This window comes from Zonotrichia albicollis, chromosome 7, assembly GCF_047830755.1.
Source record: "Zonotrichia albicollis isolate bZonAlb1 chromosome 7, bZonAlb1.hap1, whole genome shotgun sequence".
Classification (NCBI taxonomy): Eukaryota; Metazoa; Chordata; class Aves; order Passeriformes; family Passerellidae; genus Zonotrichia; species Zonotrichia albicollis.
The window spans coordinates 21,185,645-21,205,407 of NC_133825.1; the positions used below are offsets into that span (position 1 = coordinate 21,185,645).

The 19,763-nt window shown below is 44.5% G+C and overlaps 1 protein-coding gene across 1 annotated transcript; it reads right to left on the reverse strand.

Moving 5' to 3' along the window:
- Positions 1 to 5,631: 5,631 nt before the first annotated feature.
- NRBF2 (nuclear receptor binding factor 2) lies at positions 5,632 to 19,525 on the reverse strand. Its single transcript, XM_005488064.4, has 4 exons — positions 19,355 to 19,525; positions 9,684 to 9,768; positions 8,255 to 8,295; positions 5,632 to 7,183 (listed from the first exon to the last, which is right to left on the reverse strand). The coding sequence occupies exons 1-4, from the start codon at positions 19,406 to 19,408 to the stop codon at positions 6,467 to 6,469; spliced, it is 897 nt and encodes a 298-aa protein (XP_005488121.1). The 5' UTR covers positions 19,409 to 19,525; the 3' UTR covers positions 5,632 to 6,466.
- Positions 19,526 to 19,763: the final 238 nt, after the last annotated feature.

The following is a 19,763-nucleotide window of genomic DNA, read 5'->3' on the forward strand; positions in this document are numbered from 1 at the left end:
TATTAAAACTATTCAAATACTTAGATTGATTGTCAAATACTAGGCAGAACCAGTGGCCAGCTCCTGAGGTGTCCAAAAGGGGATAATAATTATCCTGGTTACAGTAATGAGGCTGGTTACTGTTTTCAGTCTGACACATCTGACTGGGTTTGGGGTCACCAAAAACCCCAAATCCCCTGTAAATTACCTTTGAAAATAAGAAAGCACAAAAGCAATTCCTCACTCCAAAAGTCAGAATATTTAGTTGGCTTGAAAACTTGAAATTTATCAAGTTGCATACCAGGGAGTTAATGGTGCTGCACTTAGCAAATGCTTCTCAGCTTTGTACTCTGTTCCATCCATTATCATCTTTATTCTTCCCTGCAGCATTAGAGCACTGGCTGAAAGTGGAAGATCTACCAGTGTACATTTGCTTAATGAGAAGTGGACTCTAGTTGTACATACTTTTATTTTTGAAGTTCAAGATACATAAATATTATAAGTATTTCCTTCTTCAGTGGAGTTTTTTTTCACATGCCATACAAGTTATGAAATTGTGGTTCCTGCTGCAGAGTCCCATTCCCCTTGGTTCTTTTCCTGCAGCCAAGAGCAGTTGCTGGGCCTGGGCCAGGGCTTGGTGTCCCTGAGTTGGGGTCCCAAAGTGTCACATTGCCACGCCTGCCCTGGCCACAGCCTTGGGTTTTCTCCTCTGCCTGTTCTGCAGTGCCTGTACAGCTGGCAGCGCCTGTGCCTCGAGGGCTGAGCTTTGGTGCCCCCCTCTGGGCCCCACTGCCAGCTGCCCTGTGCCACCCCAGGGTGCTCAGAGACCTGGGCAGGGATCCCTGGCACCTGCCTGGCAGGCTCAAGTGTTCTTCGCTCCTTAAAGGAACTGGAAGAGTGACTAAACAGTGCCAGAAGTTGTTGAAGTTCACAGGTACTCCAAATACCATTAAAAGACACAAAAAAGTTGTTTAAGTAGTTGGTGTAGCACATTCTGCTTACTCAGTACTTGAGGTTTCTGGCTCTGTGACAGTGAAGCCAAGCTCCCCTGCAGGGAGTGGGGCTGGTGTTGGGCTTGTGGCTCTGAGCATGACCAGAGGTGTTCACAGCTGATGTCCGACGCCAGAGGGGTTTGTGGGAAGCTCTTTTGTTCTCAGGTTAGTTTTTCCCTCTTGACCATTTTCCATGTTCTGTGATGTGTTTCTAGCCATGTTTTTCCCATCTTCCTTTGCTAAAGACTCTTGGGGGATTTTCTGCTCTACAATCTCAACTACTTTAATACAACCAGAAGTATTCAGTGAGATCAGCTGAAGCTGCTGGAGTGCAGGAATGCTGTCAGCTGCTAGAACGTGGATATGAAATACTGTGTGCCATCTTTTGTCACTTTCCTGTTGAGCACAAGCTCTGTCTTTGTCTGCTTTGCTCTCCATGAAACTCTTCCTCCTTTCTCCTTTCCTGTCATTTGAAAGATCACACCTCAGGAGTCAGCAAAACTGTGAGCCCTGCTCCCCACACCCCCTTCCCTCTTCCAGCTCCTTATCCTCATCTCCATCCTCAGCACTGGGTTACAGTAAATGGCCACAGCAGTTTCTTTCCTGTTGGAACTGCAGAGGTACCTAATGAAGAATAAGTTGTTAGCAAAGAACAAAGGGCTGTGATGACCTGAAGTATTTCAGCACAGATGGCTGCTGCATTTATGGTTTAGCAGAAACAGAAATTGCTGGCAGGGAAATGGTGGTCCCTGTTAGGGAGGTCAGACAGAGGGGTTTAGAACAGTCTGATTTGCAAATCTATTTATTCTACTTCAGCTTCATGCAAGTTGCTCAGATGTCTGTGTGTAGGCCAGCCCCCATCTGATCAGCCCTACGTTCTCATGCTCCCTGACCTTTTTGGTAGGTGGTAATTCTGTTTGTAACCTCTCCCGTGACATCCTGTCAGGCCCTCTTCTGCTCTCACAGCTGACACCCTGCCCTGTGCCTGTAACTGGGAATTTCCCTTCCTTCCTCCTTCCACAGCCACCATTGCCTGTTGTGCTGCTTTCCAGAGCAGGATGTTTGTGCTCTCCCCCACATCCGTGCTGGATGAGCTGCCTCACCCTGTTGAGATTGCTGGAGTTGGTCTCTGCTGTGCTTTCCCCTGCTCAGCCGCAGCTTTGTTTCAAACGGTGTCAGCTCTCGCTGTGCTCCTGCTCTGCAGCTCTGGCCGTGCTTTGAAGGCAGCAGCGCTGTGTCTGTCCCGCCGGTGTCACCGTGCTCCGGTGTCACCGTGCTCCGCGTGCCCAGCCGGGCCGCGCTGGGGGCGGTCCCTGCCTGCAGGGCTCTTCCATCGCAGCAGGGTGGCCAGGAAGCTGCCCCAGGAGCAATGCCCAGCACACACAGACCAACCTCTGGCCTTCTTTCCTTTGTTCTCACCGCTTTTGAAAAGGAAGTCAGCATCTATAAATAGCTGCTAGGATAATCTTGCCTCATAGCAAACTGAAGATGTGATTCACCTGATGTGTTGTGGCAAATAGCTGCATTTTAAACAAGGGCCTTTCTAAAGGTAAGTGGTGGACTGAGGGATTTTTGCTGTTATGTTTCAAGGTGAACATTCTTGGTACCTTCCAAACATACCAAGGCTCTATATTCTTGTCCCAGGTGCCTGTTTCCTCTTCCAGTCCCTGGGTCAGTGCTACCTTAGTGAAAATAGAGAGTAGGGTTTAGTAGCTCTGAGGCAGGAAATCCTGTATTTTCACAGCTCTAAGGATTTCATATTGTTTCATCTCAATAATACCTTAAGTCCTGCAGCAAATGGACCTGAGGGAACACTTCAAATGATTACAAGACAAAAACCCTGAGCAAGCTGAAATGACTTCTGGTAAAACAAACATGAGGAAAAAAAGAAGGTGGAGGAAAAGATGTCCATAGCTCTTGATTCTTTAGGGAACAATGAACTTTTTATACAATTGAACTTCAGAGTCCTCATACTCAGGCAGGAAGGTGTGGCAAATAACATCCAGCCTGTACCTGACTTGGGGCAGCCACAGCACTGCTCTGATTGCTGTGGAACAGTTTGATTTTGTTTTCTGCTATTTTAGCCCAGCTCAGTACAGGATGTTATTAGCTGTTGTGGCTGTATTTGTTTGTGTCCATGTACAGAGCTGGACTGGAAGGGGTCTCAAAAGATCCAACCTTTTGTGGAAGAGTCTAGCTGAGGTGTAGCTCGTTTCACTGAAAGCAGTCATCAGGAGCTGCAGGTGGCTGAAGAGCTGCTGCTGAAAGGACAGTAGGAAGGAGTTCACTACCAGAGTTCCTGAACATGAAAATGCTCTCAGAGGAAGCAGTCACAAAATCCCTTTTTTCCCTTTTAATAAAAGCAAAATGTAAAACCCAACACGTCTGTATTTTGGGTTTAGCCATCATTTTAAGTAGCAAGTGGTAGTGGTGAAGTCTGCACAATTTTATTCTCAGGAGACTCCACAGTGCTTCCCAGTTGCCTTTCTTTGTTTTTTCTTTCTGTGGTGATACAGCCAGAGATTGGATAATTACAGTTTCTTTTGGCATAGCATATGTTGGCAATATTCAACGGGGCCAGTGATTCTGTGTGCCAAGACAAGGGTGGTTTCTGTGGTTAAAGCAAAGTCTATGAATAGAAGTCAGTGTCTGGATGTGTATTTAAAATTGGTTCTTGGTGAGACACTTTGAAACAACGGACCACAGGATTCTTTAACCCTGTCCATTGCAGAACAATGCAGGGAGCCCAGACTGAGCACCCCGGCAATGTTTGTGTGTGCTGTGCCAGGCTTTGGTGACGCTCCCTGGGACAAAAGTGACTCACGGCTTTGTTGTTGCTGGTCGGTCCCTGCTGCATTCCCGCACCACGCTCTTCCTCACCCCCTCCCGGCGCGGGCACTGAGCCCATCCCATCGGTCTGGCGGGGCAAGGAGCGCGGGCACGGCCCGAGAGGGAGCGGCCCCGAGCCGGGCCCCGGCTCCCGCCAGGTGGCGGCCGCGGCTGCGGGACCCGCCCGGACACAGACACGGGGCACGGGACACGGACAGGGACCGCGCCCGGACACACCCCGCCCGCGAGTGCAGGAACTTAACTCAGCTTTAAATTGTTGTGACACAAATTAATTGCTGACAGCCACGGGAGAAGGATTTCCCTGGCTTTACTGCTGTGAATCTGTAAAACATGTCCTCTAGTGGTGAGTAGTCTTGGTACAACCTACCTTTCTTCCAGTGCACTGAGTAATTGCTTAGCTCTGATTCAGACTGAAGAATTCCTTACTTTAAAAAATTCAGCATCACTCACGAGAGTGGAACACACCCGTGGAGCTGGGATTCAGCAGCAGTCGTGTTGAGTGGGCAGACTGCAAGAACAAACAAACATTTGCTTTGCAGGAGAGAGAGAAGTCTTAACACCACTTCCAAAAGTGGCAGTATGGAGTTTGCCCCTACTTGGCCACTCTTTCCACAGGGAAGCAACTTCTTTCAGATCTGGTGTTTTGTTTATGCAGCTACATATGAAGGGACAGTTTAGTGTTACAGTAAAGAAGGCAGAGCTTGCAATTCCCAAGCTCCCACCTCTGAAGAACTCTGACTTCACCAGACCTAAAAGCTGTTTCCTTGTCCTCTAGCTGACATTTGCAGACACCACTGACATGTGTCTTGTAGTTAACAACCCTGAGCTACCACCCCAGCAGCGGCACGAGGTAGGTGCTTAAATAATTTTATCTCCATCTTGTAAGCACATGCTCTTTTCTTTGCTTAACCTACATGACTAGAAACAGCATGCTCCTCTGCCTTGTTACCTGGAATAGCCAGGCAGGGGCCAGCAGAGACTGGCACTACCCTTTGGTGGGAGCAGTGAGCTGGGCTTGATCTGGAACAGGTCACATCATCACAGCTGGATGGGGCTGTTTGCTAAACTGCTCCCCTTAAAAAATAACTTCTTTATTTCCCAGCACAATTCAGCACAAGGCACCTCCTCTAATGAACTTGTCTTACCTCTGTTTCTATAGACTTTGTCTAACCTTCAGTCCCTACGCTCCTTCAAGCACAGAAGATGCCAGGTGTACAGAGGTAAGGGGAGAATTTGCACAGCAGTAAGGTGTTCTCGCTGCACTTCCAAGTCTATTCTGGAAGAAAAATGCACTCTTAGAAAGCAAGCTTACCTTTTAACAGCATAAGAATAACTTAAAATGCCGTAGCTGGCAATACTGAACACTTCACTAATCAGTAACAGCTGAAGGTAATTAATGCCTCCACTACACACTAAAACACCCCTTGGGAAAGCCCCAGCTGGGCTCCAGGGCAGGGGCTGAGCCATGCTGGAAGGGACAGGTGTGAGGAGGCTGCATGGTCCTGCTCAGAGCCAGCACCCTCAGGGTGTGCATGGCCCTGCTCAGAGCCAGCACCCTCAGCACTGTTCCTACAGCTCCTGCTGGGCTGTCCCAGCAAATCCACAGAACTGCTCTCCTGATGCTCCAACGCTCTCAAGGGCTGGAACTCAGCTGACAGCCAGGTCACTCCACAGCTGGGCAAGGCCCTCTGAATTCATCCCAGCTTTCTTGAATTTGCTGGATGATGAATGTGGAAGCTCAGCTGTAGGTGTATCCTAACACTTAGTACAAGTACTGATTTGTTCTTTGTAGTTGGCAACATTTGTACAAATGTAACAGACAGTGTCAAAACACCTTGGTTTTTATTTTCCTATCCTTTTTGAATCAGGTTAAGCTGTAAACAATTTCTTTTTCAATCAAATACTGCCAGCTAGAATTATTTCCATTCATGCATCACTGAAAACAAAAAGGGTATTTTACCTTAAGTATAGATTTTTCATTTTAAACCATGTCACTTTATACAGAAACCAATAGCTAGATTCAATGCACCCTGATTAGTTATGTAAACAGATAACCCCCAAAAAAACCCACATCGACAGAACGAGTAAGTTGGTTCCTTCATAGCATGGAAATTAAAATCTCTCCTGACTTGAGGTTAACATGGTCAGGAACACAGAGTGTGGCACATAAATCCATCTAGGAGGTGTATAAATTGCACTGTATCTGAATTAACAAAGTTATGCATAATGAAATGCACAGTTTAAATTCATGCTAGAAAGCATTTTTCAATATGAAGTGGCAGCCAACTGGCAACCATAACAGTTAGGTTCTGCACCATCATTTATGGCATTATAGGTAACTATTACATATAGCATACTTAAAAACCCTGAAGGATTGTGTTACTTGAAACATTCTCCAGGCAGTCATTTGGTTTGAAACATTGGGAGAAAGACTTAAGAGATCACCATCTCATACCAACTATGGTACCTTTCACTTCCATGAAGTAAATCAGATATGATGTGTATTTCACAGTAACAAAGTTGCTTAATGCCTTTTCTCCAACAGTAGGATTGTGGTAAATGTTTCTGCCCTCAGATCACCATTGTCCTGGTGGCTTTCCCTTTTCTCAAGTTTGGGTAACTACACTGAGCACTTTTCCTGGTTTTTAACTATTCATCAGTCCTTTGAGAATATCATCAGAGAGTTCCAGCAGCGGGAGTTCTGGGGATGGGATGTCCAGGGGGGGAAGGTTGGGTATTGGAATGTCCTTTGCCTTCCCAGCAGTTGTGGCAAACTTCTGCCAAGTTGCAGCTGAAGAAGCAGATTCCGAGTGCTGCTGCAGACCCCACAACTCTGACTTCTCCACAAAGTCAGTGTCTACATCCAACTCCTTGTCTACTGGAGATTTTTGGAGTCTAGCTCTTTCTGCTTTTAACTGCTTATTCTCTCTCCTTAACCTCTCGTTTTCAGCTACAAGAGATTCTATGAGCTGCTTCAAATCTGCAATTTTGGTTGCCTGCTCTTCTATTATTGTTTTGTCATCTTTTGGCGCTTTACTCCCAATACATGCTTCCACTGGCTCCTTTTTTTTCTGCAGCAGAAATAGAAGTGTGTCTGGGTCCCTGTCAAAGACACCCCGAACATCCTGTGAATGTTTCTCTGTGGAAGAGCTGTATTTCTGAGCAACAGGAACCAGTATGTTTTGATCATCAGAGTCTTCAGCAGATGGCCTGTAAGAAGTCTGAAGATGTGCGGCTGCTTCCTTGTCAGCACTCTGCTGGGCTTTCAGCTTTTCCTCCCTCTTTGCCCTTTTCCACCTCTCCTGGATGAGCAGTAACTGTTTCATATGACTATCCCTTTGTAATTCCAGTGATAGCTGAGCCTGAGTAAAAACAAGATTAAACAATTTAGTTGGTGATCCCTAATGCCACCCAAATATTCACAAACACTGAATTATACGTGTGTAAATATTTACATCAACAGCATCACTGCATGCCCAAGGGGGGGAGCTTTTGTTATTCAGACATTAAGTCCAACAGGAAATGTTCTCTGCTTCTACAGTGCAAAAGATTCAGATATGTCAGATTTAGCATCACTACTGGTCTGTTTGTGTGTAAGTCACTGACCAGGCTACAATACCTCTGGGCAGAGGCACCCAGGGTTTAACTGACCTGTGACCAACACCAAGAAGGAAGAGATTCACTTGGCATGCACAGCCACACTCTGGCTAAACAATGCACACTTTTTGTATGCTTCTGTGATGGTATCTGTGTAGCTGTAGCAATAACATCCAAAATGAAGCAGCAAATTGCTCCAAGGCCAGGTATGGACCCAAATGATTCAGCCATATTTAATGAAGGAGGTGGCACAGTGGTTATGAACTCACCTGGGTCAAAGACCATTTTTCTATAAGAATGACCCACTGGAGCAAAGACAGATGTCTGATCTCCAAGGGATATTTATTTCCTAATATTGGCTAAATTCAAAGCCTGCTGCTACAAAAGCACTGAGCAGACTGCACTACTACATTCACAGATAAACATGCAATGAATAAAAAAATGTTTCAGGGCTGTTGTTCTAGAGATCCCTCAATCAGGATGCATTAAGCCAAAATGACACACTGTAGGTGAGATGCTTGGTTTTTTGTCTCAGCAAAATACTAAATGTCTCAGAGATAAATATGACACATGTTTTGTCACATACTTGAAGATGTCTGGCAGACTACAAAGCTGGAGACCCCTTGGGTGGGTTAAGGTTTCTCCTGTCCTTGGAAAAACCCTCTAGGAAGATGAATTAGTATTACCACACTTGTGCAACTCGTGGTGCAGTTGCCCAGGGTTCAGAGAATTTTGCAGAGGCTAAAGGCCAGGAGGGGTGTGATCAGACCCAGGGGGACCGATGGGCACGGCAGGGGCTGGGGCTGGTTCTGGCAGCTGCTGTGCTCAGGTCTCACCTGCTCCGACTGGGTCAGCTTCATGGCGTCCGTGAGGTACCCTGTGGGACAGAACATCATCCATCAGCACTCAGGGTAGCCTGGAAAACCTGAACACCTCCAGAAAAGCTAAGGAAAGCCTTCAGACCTGTCTGCTCCACCCCCACATCAAGGCATCAGTCTAGAGGAAAGTATTTACAAGTTACAGTGGCTGGAAACACTTGCTGTCTGAAAAAATTACTGTAAGACCTTGTAATGCACCCTACACCCTTCCCATGGTATCCTGTTGGCTTGGGTCACTCCAGTTTGTTTTTAGAGCAGCAGAAATTTCCAGAAAGACTTTGAGCATATCTTACTAGTGCTGAAAATGACAATGTATGAGCAATTCTCAACCAAATTTGGAATGATGTAAGACAAAAGCAAGAAACATTCAGTGTAGTTTTGGGTTTGATCTTGGTATATGAAGTGAAAGAAAACAAAAAGTATGCATTTTAGAATGTAAGTGCAATCCCTCACCGCTCTGAGTATTCATAAATACCAAAGAAACTATTAGTTTCTCACTTTATGGGGTTTTCTAGTATTTATGAATGGAGGCAGAATGCCTGGTATCCAGGTTACCATGTTCACAGCAGCCACTTACTTTGTCTCCACACAAGCCCTGTCACTGAAAATGCCCTACTTGTTGCACCAGTTTAGACCTCCTTTCTTCTTCTGCCAAGGAGCTGCACACTGTCAGAGAGCTGAGGGACCCCAACACAAAAAGTGAAGCAGGACTGTTTAAACGGACAGGTAAATGCACAGGATCTCACAGAGGAGGGGCTGTCCCTGCAGTGTCAAGGTCTGTGATGCAAGCTGCTGTTTAGCTTGAATTCTGGGGAGCTCTCACCTGTTCCTAGCTGCCTTGATGCAGACATTAGGAAAGGGAAGTTTTGTAAGCAAACATTTGCCCTTTACCAACAGAGAAAGCACTGTGACCTCACCTATGAAAGCAGTAAAGAAAATGCAAAGTATAAAGTGAAACTGGCTTAGAGCAGGTACACAACTTCAGTCTGTGCATACCATAAAGTGTTGGCTTCATCTTCAGTCAAGAACTGCCTTCACAGTGATAATCACCCCCAATCTAAACAACTTGGAAATGTCTGACTTTAGCTGCTCACATGAGAAAAAAAGTTTTCAAAAGGGTTCTTGATCTAGACTGAAAAACAAACTGACATTTAAAGAATATAAATTTTGCAAGTAACTAGACATTCTACTTACACAGAATCATAGAATCTGCTGAGCTGGAAGGGACCCAGCAGGACCATCAAGGCCAACTCCTGGTGCTGTGCAGGACACCCCAAGAATCCCAATCGATCATTGTTCAAACACTTCTTGAACTCAAGACAGGCTTGGTGCATGCAAATCTAGAAACTGATTTTAAGAGCTGAAATGTGAGAAATAACCTACTCACCAGCAGCTTTTTTGTGACAGGAAATTGCTTCTTCATATTTCCCTGCTGCCAACAAGCGGTCTGCTTTTCTGCTTTGCTGGTGAGCCTTAGAAAGAAAAAAACAACATTACATCATGAGGGTTAATGGACAAATAGTTACACCTATCTTTAAAGAAACCAATACATCTGAAAAACCTGTACTGATTCCAGTTCTCAGGCTTTTAGGCTCAGATTTTCATTCCCTTCCAAGCTTTGTAATTGGAGTTCTTTAATAGTATCTTACAAGAGTCTGTACTGGTAAGAAGTGAAGTTTGTTAATGCAGCAAAACTGGTGTGTACACAACAAAATACTTTTGAAGCTGTTTTTCAGAAAGCACATGTTCCCCTTTCTAGGCAGGCATTTACCATAGTAATGCAAAAAGAACACTGGGCCAAAAGAAGTTATGAGAAGTTGGAAGTATTTTGGACCAATTTACCTGGCAGAATGCAAGATATTTCAATTGTGTTACATCTTACAGCTGATTTGGTATTTTCTGCTGCCCTATGCTCAAGACATTTTGCCTCTTGGGTGAATAACTTGCTTTCTATTTTTGTCTGCAGCTTACACCAATTAATGGTTGCAGCACAGCCACAGTTAAAAGCATCAAAGTCACGTTGTTGCTGCACAACAGTTAAATCTACATGAGTATTTGTAAACCACTAATGTAAACCACCAACACAGACTAAGGTTGTTGCTGAAAGCAAACATTTGATGCAAGTATTTGCATATGCTTAGTGAGAAACTATTGCACAACCAGCACTGCAACATCCATGAAAGCAAGTTCTTTTTTTTGTCATTACTACAAGACAAGGATTTTATGGCCCTTCCTCCAAGACAAGCTGTGGAATGTTAAAGGCTGCAAGCACTGGCTGGTGAGGCTGTGAGTTACACACACTGCTCAGCACTGCTTTGCTACATGTTGAGCTTGAAGTAAACAGACATCAGCTACTGATACTTACATGGTACTGATACTAACATCCATTTAAAATACACGTCCCAAGATGCAGGTCAGCTTGTCTGCCAAGTGGAGTTATGCCCTACAGTATTACAGTAAGTTCAGTGTTCTACCAGAATCTTAGCAGCTCTGACACCACAGAAGAGAAAACTCGTAGAGAAAACACCTGTTTGGGCAACAGCTGCTCTTAGGCAATTCCTGGCAGTTATATCACTCCATGAAGATATTTGGCTTTCCTAAAACTGATTTCATATGCTAATATGGTGTGTTCTTAAAAAACCTAAACCACAACTCCCTGATTTTTCACAGGAAATATTCTTTGTTATATTCTTCCTCACCTTCACTGAATCCCCAGAGCATTGTTAGCAGTTCCCATTTCTTCTGAGGTTAAATAATCTCAGTAGAGGAAGTATTTTCCTATTGAAAAATCATCTGGTTTATGGCCTTTTTCTACGGACTCCTATGAACAACATATGCCAGAAAGATAAACTGATTTCCCTTTGATATGAACAAACAGTATCAGCACAGACATAGCCACCTCCTTGGTTATTCCTGGCAGCTTGTCCCATTACAAATTAGCTATGTCATGGACATAAAAACACCTGAGCTAGTTCTTTGCAAAACAATTTTTCAGTAAATTAGTATTGATACAGCTGCTTCTGCAAACTGCATGGGCGGGTCTAAAAAAACAGGGAAAGAGGAAATAGAATAGCCAGAGACAGAAGAACTGAGAAAGCAATTCAACAAGTCAGAGGACAAGTTTCATTTACTGGTTTTTACATATGAGAATTTGTGTCCCATTGTTTTCAAACATTATTCATGTATGTTTTAAACTGCTGGAGTGTGATCTTACTCAAATCACTTAAGCACATGCAGAACATCTGAGGACATTCAGTTCTTATTTTATTGAGCAATTAAATTATTTCCATTCTCAATTAACTTCCAGTGAAGCTGAAGGGAGTCTGAAGAAGTTGGGCTGAACTGTGAATCAAATTAAGAAAACAAAAGTCCATAGATGTTGGCAAAAACAAAACCTAGGGTCCTCTGATAACAAGATCACAATGCCTTTCTTGCTCTTACAACGAAATATGCCTGGCCATCTTACTGGCAATGGAAGAACTGCTCCTCTGTCATACAGAGAAGATAACTCTCAAGTTTATCCCTGCTCTGATGTCAGGTTAGAGGAAGGTATTTACACAACAGCTCTGGAGCTTCAGTGCTGGTTCCCAGCAGACAGAGGCAGGATTGCTTTGAGTTTGGTCTTGCTGCTGTGATTACAGGAACACCTGCTGCTTGACTGTGGTGGGCTTGTAGATCTGATTTGTCTTTCCTCTTCCACTCGCAGTGCTGGAAATTAATTTATTAAGAAGCTATACAACTGGAAAGGGGAAGCAGGCTGACAACTACTTTCAGATGTCCCTCCCAATCCTGATGAGCAGGAATTCCCAGTAGGCAAATGGGCAGGTGTAACAACTTGACTCTTGTAATAGGAAGCAGGTGTGAGTGAAGGATGGCCAAGCTATAAAGTTCCTCACCTTGCTCCAATGTAATTGGTTCTTAAGCGATTTGGGCAAGCCTTACTGTGTGACTTGGAGCACTCTGGATTAACTGGAGAAGATAAGTGAGACGTTTTTCCACACCCTCTGTAAATGTAGAGAGATGCTGAGGGATGACAGTTGCTTTAGTAAGTTTTACTGCTATTGTGGAAGTGTTCCTATTTCATCTTTCCACCTGACTAGCCCAAATCATTGCCTATGTCATCTCTGAACAGCAGGATAAAACCCAATCAAATAGCCCTCTAGAACAGCAATGAGGGTCTCCTCTTTACCATCAGCTTTCTTTAACCAAAATTTAACATTCCACTTCTTTGTTGGTTTGTTTTTTTCCCACTATACACTAGATAATGATGTGACTGCAGGCTGTGAGAAATGAAACCATAAGGCCACTTGCCAGGCCTATTACTGTTCCTTCAAAGGAAAAAATAGCAATGTTTTCTTTCTAGACACAGCATCCTCTTACAACTTAGAGGACTAGCACAGTGTGATCCTGGCTTAGGTTGTGGGGATAAGGAAGGAAAGCTGCTACTCTTCCCATACAACTCTAGTTCAGGGTTAGCTATCATGGAAAGGAGCATAACAGGAAAAAAAATAAAAATAGTGTTCTAAAAAAAAAAAGAGCAGATGTAGTATACATTTTCAAACAGGGTAGGCCTACTACCCTCTCCTCAGAGCAGTCATTTGCAACAGTGCTCCTGCAGATGAGACAGGTATGTTTTGTTTTTCTCTGTTCCACTAATGGAACAGCTCTTCACTGGACAAAGCCTTGCACAAGATGTTAAGCTTACAGCCTTCTTAGTATATTACAAAGGACTCACCAGAAAATGATGTATTTTAATGGGATTATGGAGCACAGATTACAGCACTTTACTTAAAATGACAAAGGCAGGAAAAACCCAGCTGCTTGAGTAATGGGGCCTGATGAAAGTTTAACTGCAAAGAAGTTTCTGTTTCTAAATGTTTTAAGTGCAACCACTGCTTGATGCTGCTATCATCTATTTCATGTTATGGACTGTACCAGTAATTATTGCCTGAAAAGCTTAATACCTGTGCTCTCCTACTGCTGAAAACAAGGAGGAAGGGTTTTTTTGAGCAATGAGGGATCTATTTTAGGATTTGTTTCCTTAAGGCTATAGGATTTCTATTTTGAACAGTCCAAGTGCACACTGCATTGCTGCCCTGTTATCCAGGAGAGTGCTGAGTGTTTTCCATGTGGGTGTTTACAGCAGAGGCCACAAAGGGTGGGACAAGGTGGTGCACCATGGCTCTCCCCACCCCACACACACTCTGTCAGAGGCCACATCTACAGAAGCCTCTTTCAAAGCCATTCTTACCAGGAAATAGTGAATTTAGACAGGTTTAAATGTGTTTGTCCTCACATGCACTGAAAAATGTAATGAGAGAATACAAGTGCAAAACTTGATCTGAGAGGTCTAAGAATAAACTATGGCTGTTCATTTACTAAAAAAAGTGCAACCTTGATCAGGGTGACTATGGAAAATGCTTGCATTCAGTGGCAGTTGCACTAAAGTAAAAATAATAATAGAGTTGTGCTAAATAATGAGAATGTATTTGCAGAAAAACTAAAGAAATGGGAATGGTTTCGTTTTACCAAGAGAAGCAAACCCCCATTTTTAAAAACTTGTGTTCTGTAGAGAAAGATGACTAAAGGTCAACCAAAATATGGCAGAACTCATTGTGGCTGTTCAACCAAGACCACTAGTCACATGTCAACTCAATTTTCTGTCTTTGAAAGCCTGTATTTAGCAAGGTTGACTGAACAATGACTCAACTGTGTAAATTATAGGTTAGTGTTCCTATAGAGCAAAACAAATAAGTGACACTATCATGAGAATGTTAATATTGAGAGTACAGACCCACTTTGAATCACTTTGTATTGAATTGTAAAGATGTCAAAGTTCACCTTGCATGTAAGCAATAGCATTAGACCTTAAATATATGGGCAGACAAGCAAGCAGCTGTTTAGGCAACCCCATTAATTGACAGAATAGCTCTAACTGACTATGCCTGTGTTCCCAACCTATTCCAAGTTTCAGATGAAATGGTTACTCTGAGTTCCTCACCATGCAAATGCAATTAAAAGATCTGGAAGGATCCCAAGTTGCATCCACACTGCTCAGGTTAGGTGGAGTCTTCCGAACCCCATCCAGGCAGAGCTGCAGCTCTTCCCCTGAGCACCTGCACCTTCATTAAGGGGTGCTATCCTTTTACCTACTGCACAGTCAAATCAACCTCCTTCAGTTCCTTTATTCAGTAGGATAAAAGCACTAAATGTTTCCACTTGTTTTTCAGAGCCATCTTCAGCCTCCCAGAATAAATTAGGTTGGAAAAGACAGTGAGATTGAGTTCAGCCTGTGGCTGAACACCACTGTCAATGGGACCATAGCAATGAGTGTCATGTCTGGTCTTTCCTTATCCAGGGATGGTGACTCCACCACCTCCCCAGAGCATTTTGTGTGCCTGCAGATCTCAGCTGCTTTGGCTATGTCCTTCTTGTCCCCATATAAAATGTGTCACAGCTGGTACTACACAAGTCTTACTAACTGAAGGTTAAGTGAGAACCATTCCACTGCCCTGATAAACAAAATCAGTCTGGGCTTTTGTATGTAGCCCTAAACCACAAGGATCAAGCTGTTACAGCAACTGGGCTGCCTCTCAATGGGAGCATCTGAACCATTACAACAAATTGTCCAAGTAAACAAGCTTCCAAGAGCAACAATTTCAAAACAAGTGGGGCAGAAAGGCTTCAGCTGTGCCTTCACTCTGTCTCACCAGGCTTCTCTGAGATGGCTTCATTTGGGTCTTTAGTCTGCTGGTCATGCTTACTCAGGGCTGAGCTCTGTGCCTGATGAGAGGCATGCAAGGCCAGCGTGACACAGCAGAAAGGCACTGCTGGTAGGTACCAAACAGCACAGGTACAGTGACAAATAACACCTGCCAGCCACCCAGTGCTTAGCTAATTATGTTCTTGACTGGGAGCTGCTGCAAGTTGTTTTATGTGCCACAAGGAACAGTTTTGTGTGGTGCTTTTACAGCAGTTACATGCCTGCACACAACACTCTCCAGCTTTTCCAAGGTGGCTATTACTGATCTGGCTGTTCAGCTGAGTGTCTGATCACCTCCAGCCACTTCATTCAGATATGCTGCAGCCTCTGTAATTCACACCTTTTGGTTCTTCCACACTGTGGTAATAACAGATTTTGTGTTAAGCATTTCTGTCTAGTGATACTTCCCCTTTTGTTACCTTACAAGCTTGCTCTCTGTAAATGGACTTCAGAACTGAGTGCATCTGCCTTTTTTTGGTTTCATTCTACACTGGAAGATGAAGACTAGCAGCTGACAGGTTAAGACTGAAAAAAAAAAAAATCAAAGAAAATAAATGGGGTTCCATGGATGTTTCTGTAGATTAACATAATATTCCTGGTTTTCTAATGAAAATAACAGAAGTGCAGGCTGGCATTAAGTCTCAAACACATTAACATGTGTGGTTTAAATTCTATGGTCTCTAGTGAACTTCTGTAGATGTTTTCTGTTTTCTCCTCCTACCCTTCCATGTTGCATATTTATTCTGCTTGTTATTTTGCCTTTGTGTAGATGCACTATTACCTCATTTTGAAATAATTAAGTAAACCATTGATTGGGTTGCACTGCAATGGTTGCTACTGATGGCTAGCAGCATTAATATTAAAAGCTTTCATTATATGAGGTTCTTGCAATACACATTTTGTGCTGTTCTCACTCCAGCTATTGGTCTGTGCTTTCTGGTTTTCACTAAAACAGCAGCTCTTCAAGCTGGGTCCTTTTTGCTTCAGGAAACTTAAGAGGTGATAGATATTAACCAGATTTTGGATTGTATTTTATTATAAACCATACAAATACTACTACCTTGCAGGAAGAATACAAGGTAGAGGTGCTATAGCTCCTTAGCTCCAGGACAGAACTGAGCTGTGAAAGTAGAATCTGCAGAATTATGAAGTCCTGGGTGTCAAACTCTGTTTAAGGAGCAATTTCTAGTCTCCTCCTGAGGTTAATACTATTTGCCTCACTTTTACTGTTATTTCTAAGCTTCTGATGGTCAGCAGTGTGTGGTTGTGCTTCTTAACTTGAACTTTTGCTCCTACACCTAAGGGTAAAATTCTGGCTGGATGTGGGATCAAAATTCTTTGCCAAAATCAGAGGGCAGCAGGAAGTGCCCCTACAGCAAGCAGCACAGAGAAGCTCTCAAGGAGCTCTGTAAAAAAATGCAGTGTTCATAGAAGAATTATCTGCATGCTTTTATAGTGTAAGCTTTAATTTGTAAAAAGAATGTTGAGATGTTTTTGATCTAGATTATGTCTGAAATAAGTAATCAGCTGTGTATGGCTGCCTGCTGGTGCAGGGACTCCACTTGCTTCATGCTGGTTCTAAGTTCCATGGCATTAACCTAAAATTTTTTTGTGTGAGGTTGAAGGAGACTCAGTTCCATATTTATTTTAGGGAAATGTATCTTTCAGAAAAAGAGCATAATTGAAGCCAGGAAAATAGAAGATATGGCATTAGAGTGTAAGGGGTGGGGTGTGGTTGTTTGTTTTTGTTGTTCTTGTCATTGTTTTGTTTGGGGTTTTTTTGGTGGTCAGACCAACTGGCCAGGAAAATCAGGACAGTATCCAGGCTTCCCAGTAACTAAGACTAGATGCACCAATCCACTATTAATAGACAATTTTTACAAGACAAAGCAAGATTCAAGTACTGTAGTAATTCTAATGAATAGCCTTAACTGATGAAAAACGGGTTTTGTGAAAATTGTCAAGCCATGATATATTGGAAGAGGGAAAATATCTTGTATTTAAACCATTGCTAGCAGTTAAATAAGACAAATGATTACTGTATCCAAAATCACTTTGTAGTTTAGGTGTTGTGTGACTTGGTGGCTTTGGCTTTCTTTTTTTTTTTTTTTTTTGTAGCTTTATTTTCCTCATTGGCATATTTGGAAAAAGTTGTGCTTTTCCAATTCACTGGAACTAGATTTAGGTAAGGGAAGAAATTAATGGGAAAAGAGAGTGCAATAGGTATCACTGGATAGTATCAAAACCTTCAATAAACATCCTTATTTTGGAGGTTGGCACCTTCCCTAAATGATGCTGTCAGTCTGAAGCTCCACAGCAGGGAGGGGCTGTGAACAGCAGAGCTTTGCAGAACTGAAGTTACTCCTTCCTGTTCATGTCCTTGTAAAAATCCAGGCGTGCTCTAACCATGGTGCTGCACCCATTCAACCCTCTGACCATGAGGAGTTTCCATGGTGCTTGACACAGCCTCAATGGATGTGTCACCCTCCTGTATATGATGGTCCATCACTACATTGCACAGCAGTTTCAAGAAAAGGTTTTGTATTTCAGGACGCTCTCAGGCAGTAGGAACATATTCACAGGGAAATTCAGAGTTTTGTGCATGAAAGTGTGCAAAGCAACTCTTTTTCCTGTATCATCCATTACATCCAGAAGTGTCTTGACCTTATTGTCAGCCTGGAGCCAGACAGGCATGGTGACTGCACACTGGTATTATTGTAGTTCCAAGGTTATAAACCAGGCTTTAGTCACGGTCATGTCACTACTATAATCCTATGTGGTCTCAGTAAGAAACCTAACATTACTGACTGGTGATATTGCCAAAAAAAGTTGCTACTTTCAGACATATACTAGTGAATGTACAACTATAATTTTCTCTTTACAATCTTATGAACTACTATCTACTTTTTAAAACGGTTTTTACAATGTCTGTGAAATAGCTATAATTTAGCCCTCCTTTTTTAGCATGCTTCAAGTTTGCCTGACGTTAACCCCATGATATCAACAAGTCACATCACAAGAGCTTTCCTATTTCCTGTTGTTCCTTATTTCAGTTAGTCTTTCAGTAGACAGAGTAAAAAGTAAAGACAGTAGGATGCTGACATACCCAGAGTGGTTCTGCACCACTGCAGAACCTACAGATCTAAATAGTCCAACTTCCTACTACACTGCCAGCCCTAATTCCATAGGTGGTCTGCAATGATGGCTGTGTAAATCTTTCTGAAACTAGGGAGAGCAACCTAGAAATACCTGATTGACTCTGTAGGCAGTGATTTGTCAGGGCTGCCCCATCCTGGCATAAATAAGCTTTGGTTAAAACCTAAACTGACACCAGTCTCTGAGGTTTGCATGGCAATGTCTAAACAATTCCTGAACCTAATTCATTCCTGGAAGCAATACAGCTGTATTCCCAGTGTGCTGCCTCTGGCTAACTGGACTGCTGGACCCAAACTTGTTTTCTAAGGGAATGCTCTGTGTATCACCACATAGCCAAGCTACAGCTCTGCTAAAACCCACAGGGAAGCAGAGAATTAACTCTTCTTGACCTAGGTCTTGTCTATGGAACAGAGACCTGCCAATTCAGACCGTTTAACATCTGATTAGTTTTTGTGGAGAAACATTTTTTTAGACTGCGTTTCAGTTCAGGTTTCTTAGAAATTTAGTTTAAGCAAAACAATTACTGACTTAAGGTTTTAAAGCATTTCACCTTCTGAAATTAGAGGAAGCACTTAGCCAATACCAGGCCCTGACAAGCCTCTAAAACTCCTGAAACCCTCACGGTTATGGCCTGTGTCATCTAAACGCTTCCTCCAGACGCTTCCTTCCTGAGCTGCCCTTGTCCCTCGCTTTTGCAAGGCGCTGTCCCCACACCCCTCCAATCTAAACATGCCACGACACGCACCCGGCCGCTTCCCTCTCCGTGCCGCGCTCCGGGCCCGGGGCAGCGCTGTCCCCGGCGGGACCGGCACCGGGAGCGGGCCCGGAGCAGCGCTGTCCCCGGCGGGACCGGCACCGGGAGCGGGCCCGGAGCAGAGCTGTCCCCGGCGGGACCGGCCCAGCGCGCCCCGCTCCCTCCCGGAGCCGCCGCTGGGCCCCGCTCCCGTCCGGACAGGTGTTTGTAGGGGACGAAGGGCAGCAAGAACCCCTTGTTCTGTTCAGGTCGCGCCTCCCCGCCTGCTCACCCGGGGCTGGGAGCCGAGCGGTGTCACCCTCTCCCCGCTGTCTGAGCGGCGGCAGCAGCGGCGGCACCGGCTGACCCGACGCGCCCCCCCTTCCCCTCCTCTCCCCGCGCTCACCAGGTTGAGGGGCCCCTCCATCACTTCCATGGACGGCGGGGGCTGCGGGCACATGGGCGAGGGGCGCTCGCCGGTGCCCCCGGCCCGGCCCGGCGCGTCCCGGCCCCGGCGCGGGTTGTAAACACGGCGGCCGCTTCCGCCCTGCCCGCGAGAGCCGCGCGCCGCCTCGCGAGACTTCGGGGCCGCGTCGCCGGGGCAACGGGCGCCGCGCGCGCCGCCCGCCCTGAGGGCAGGGGGAGCGGTCTGAGGGAAAGTCGGGAATGGAGAGAGGAAAAAAGAAGGGGAAAGGAGCTATTAGAATCGTAGGATATGCACAGTTGGAAGGGATCCATCAGGATCATCGAGTCCAATTCTCGGCCCTGCACAGGACACCTCAGAAATCACACCCTGTGCCCAAGAGCGGTCTCCA

What these genes read in the sequence shown, in the direction of transcription:
- NRBF2 (XM_005488064.4), bottom strand. Translation starts at nt 19,408, where the DNA reads ATGTGCCCGCAGCCCCCGCCGTCCATGGAAGTGATGGAGGGGCCCCTC. An exon ending in TGGAGGGGCCCCTCAACCTG is followed by an intron (nt 9,769 to 19,354) that starts GTGAGCGCGGGG and finishes TTTCTTTCTAAG; the next exon opens with GCTCACCAGCAAAGCAGAAA. An exon ending in AGCTGACCCAGTCGGAGCAG is followed by an intron (nt 7,184 to 8,254) that starts GTGAGACCTGAG and finishes GTTTTTACTCAG; the next exon opens with GCTCAGCTATCACTGGAATT.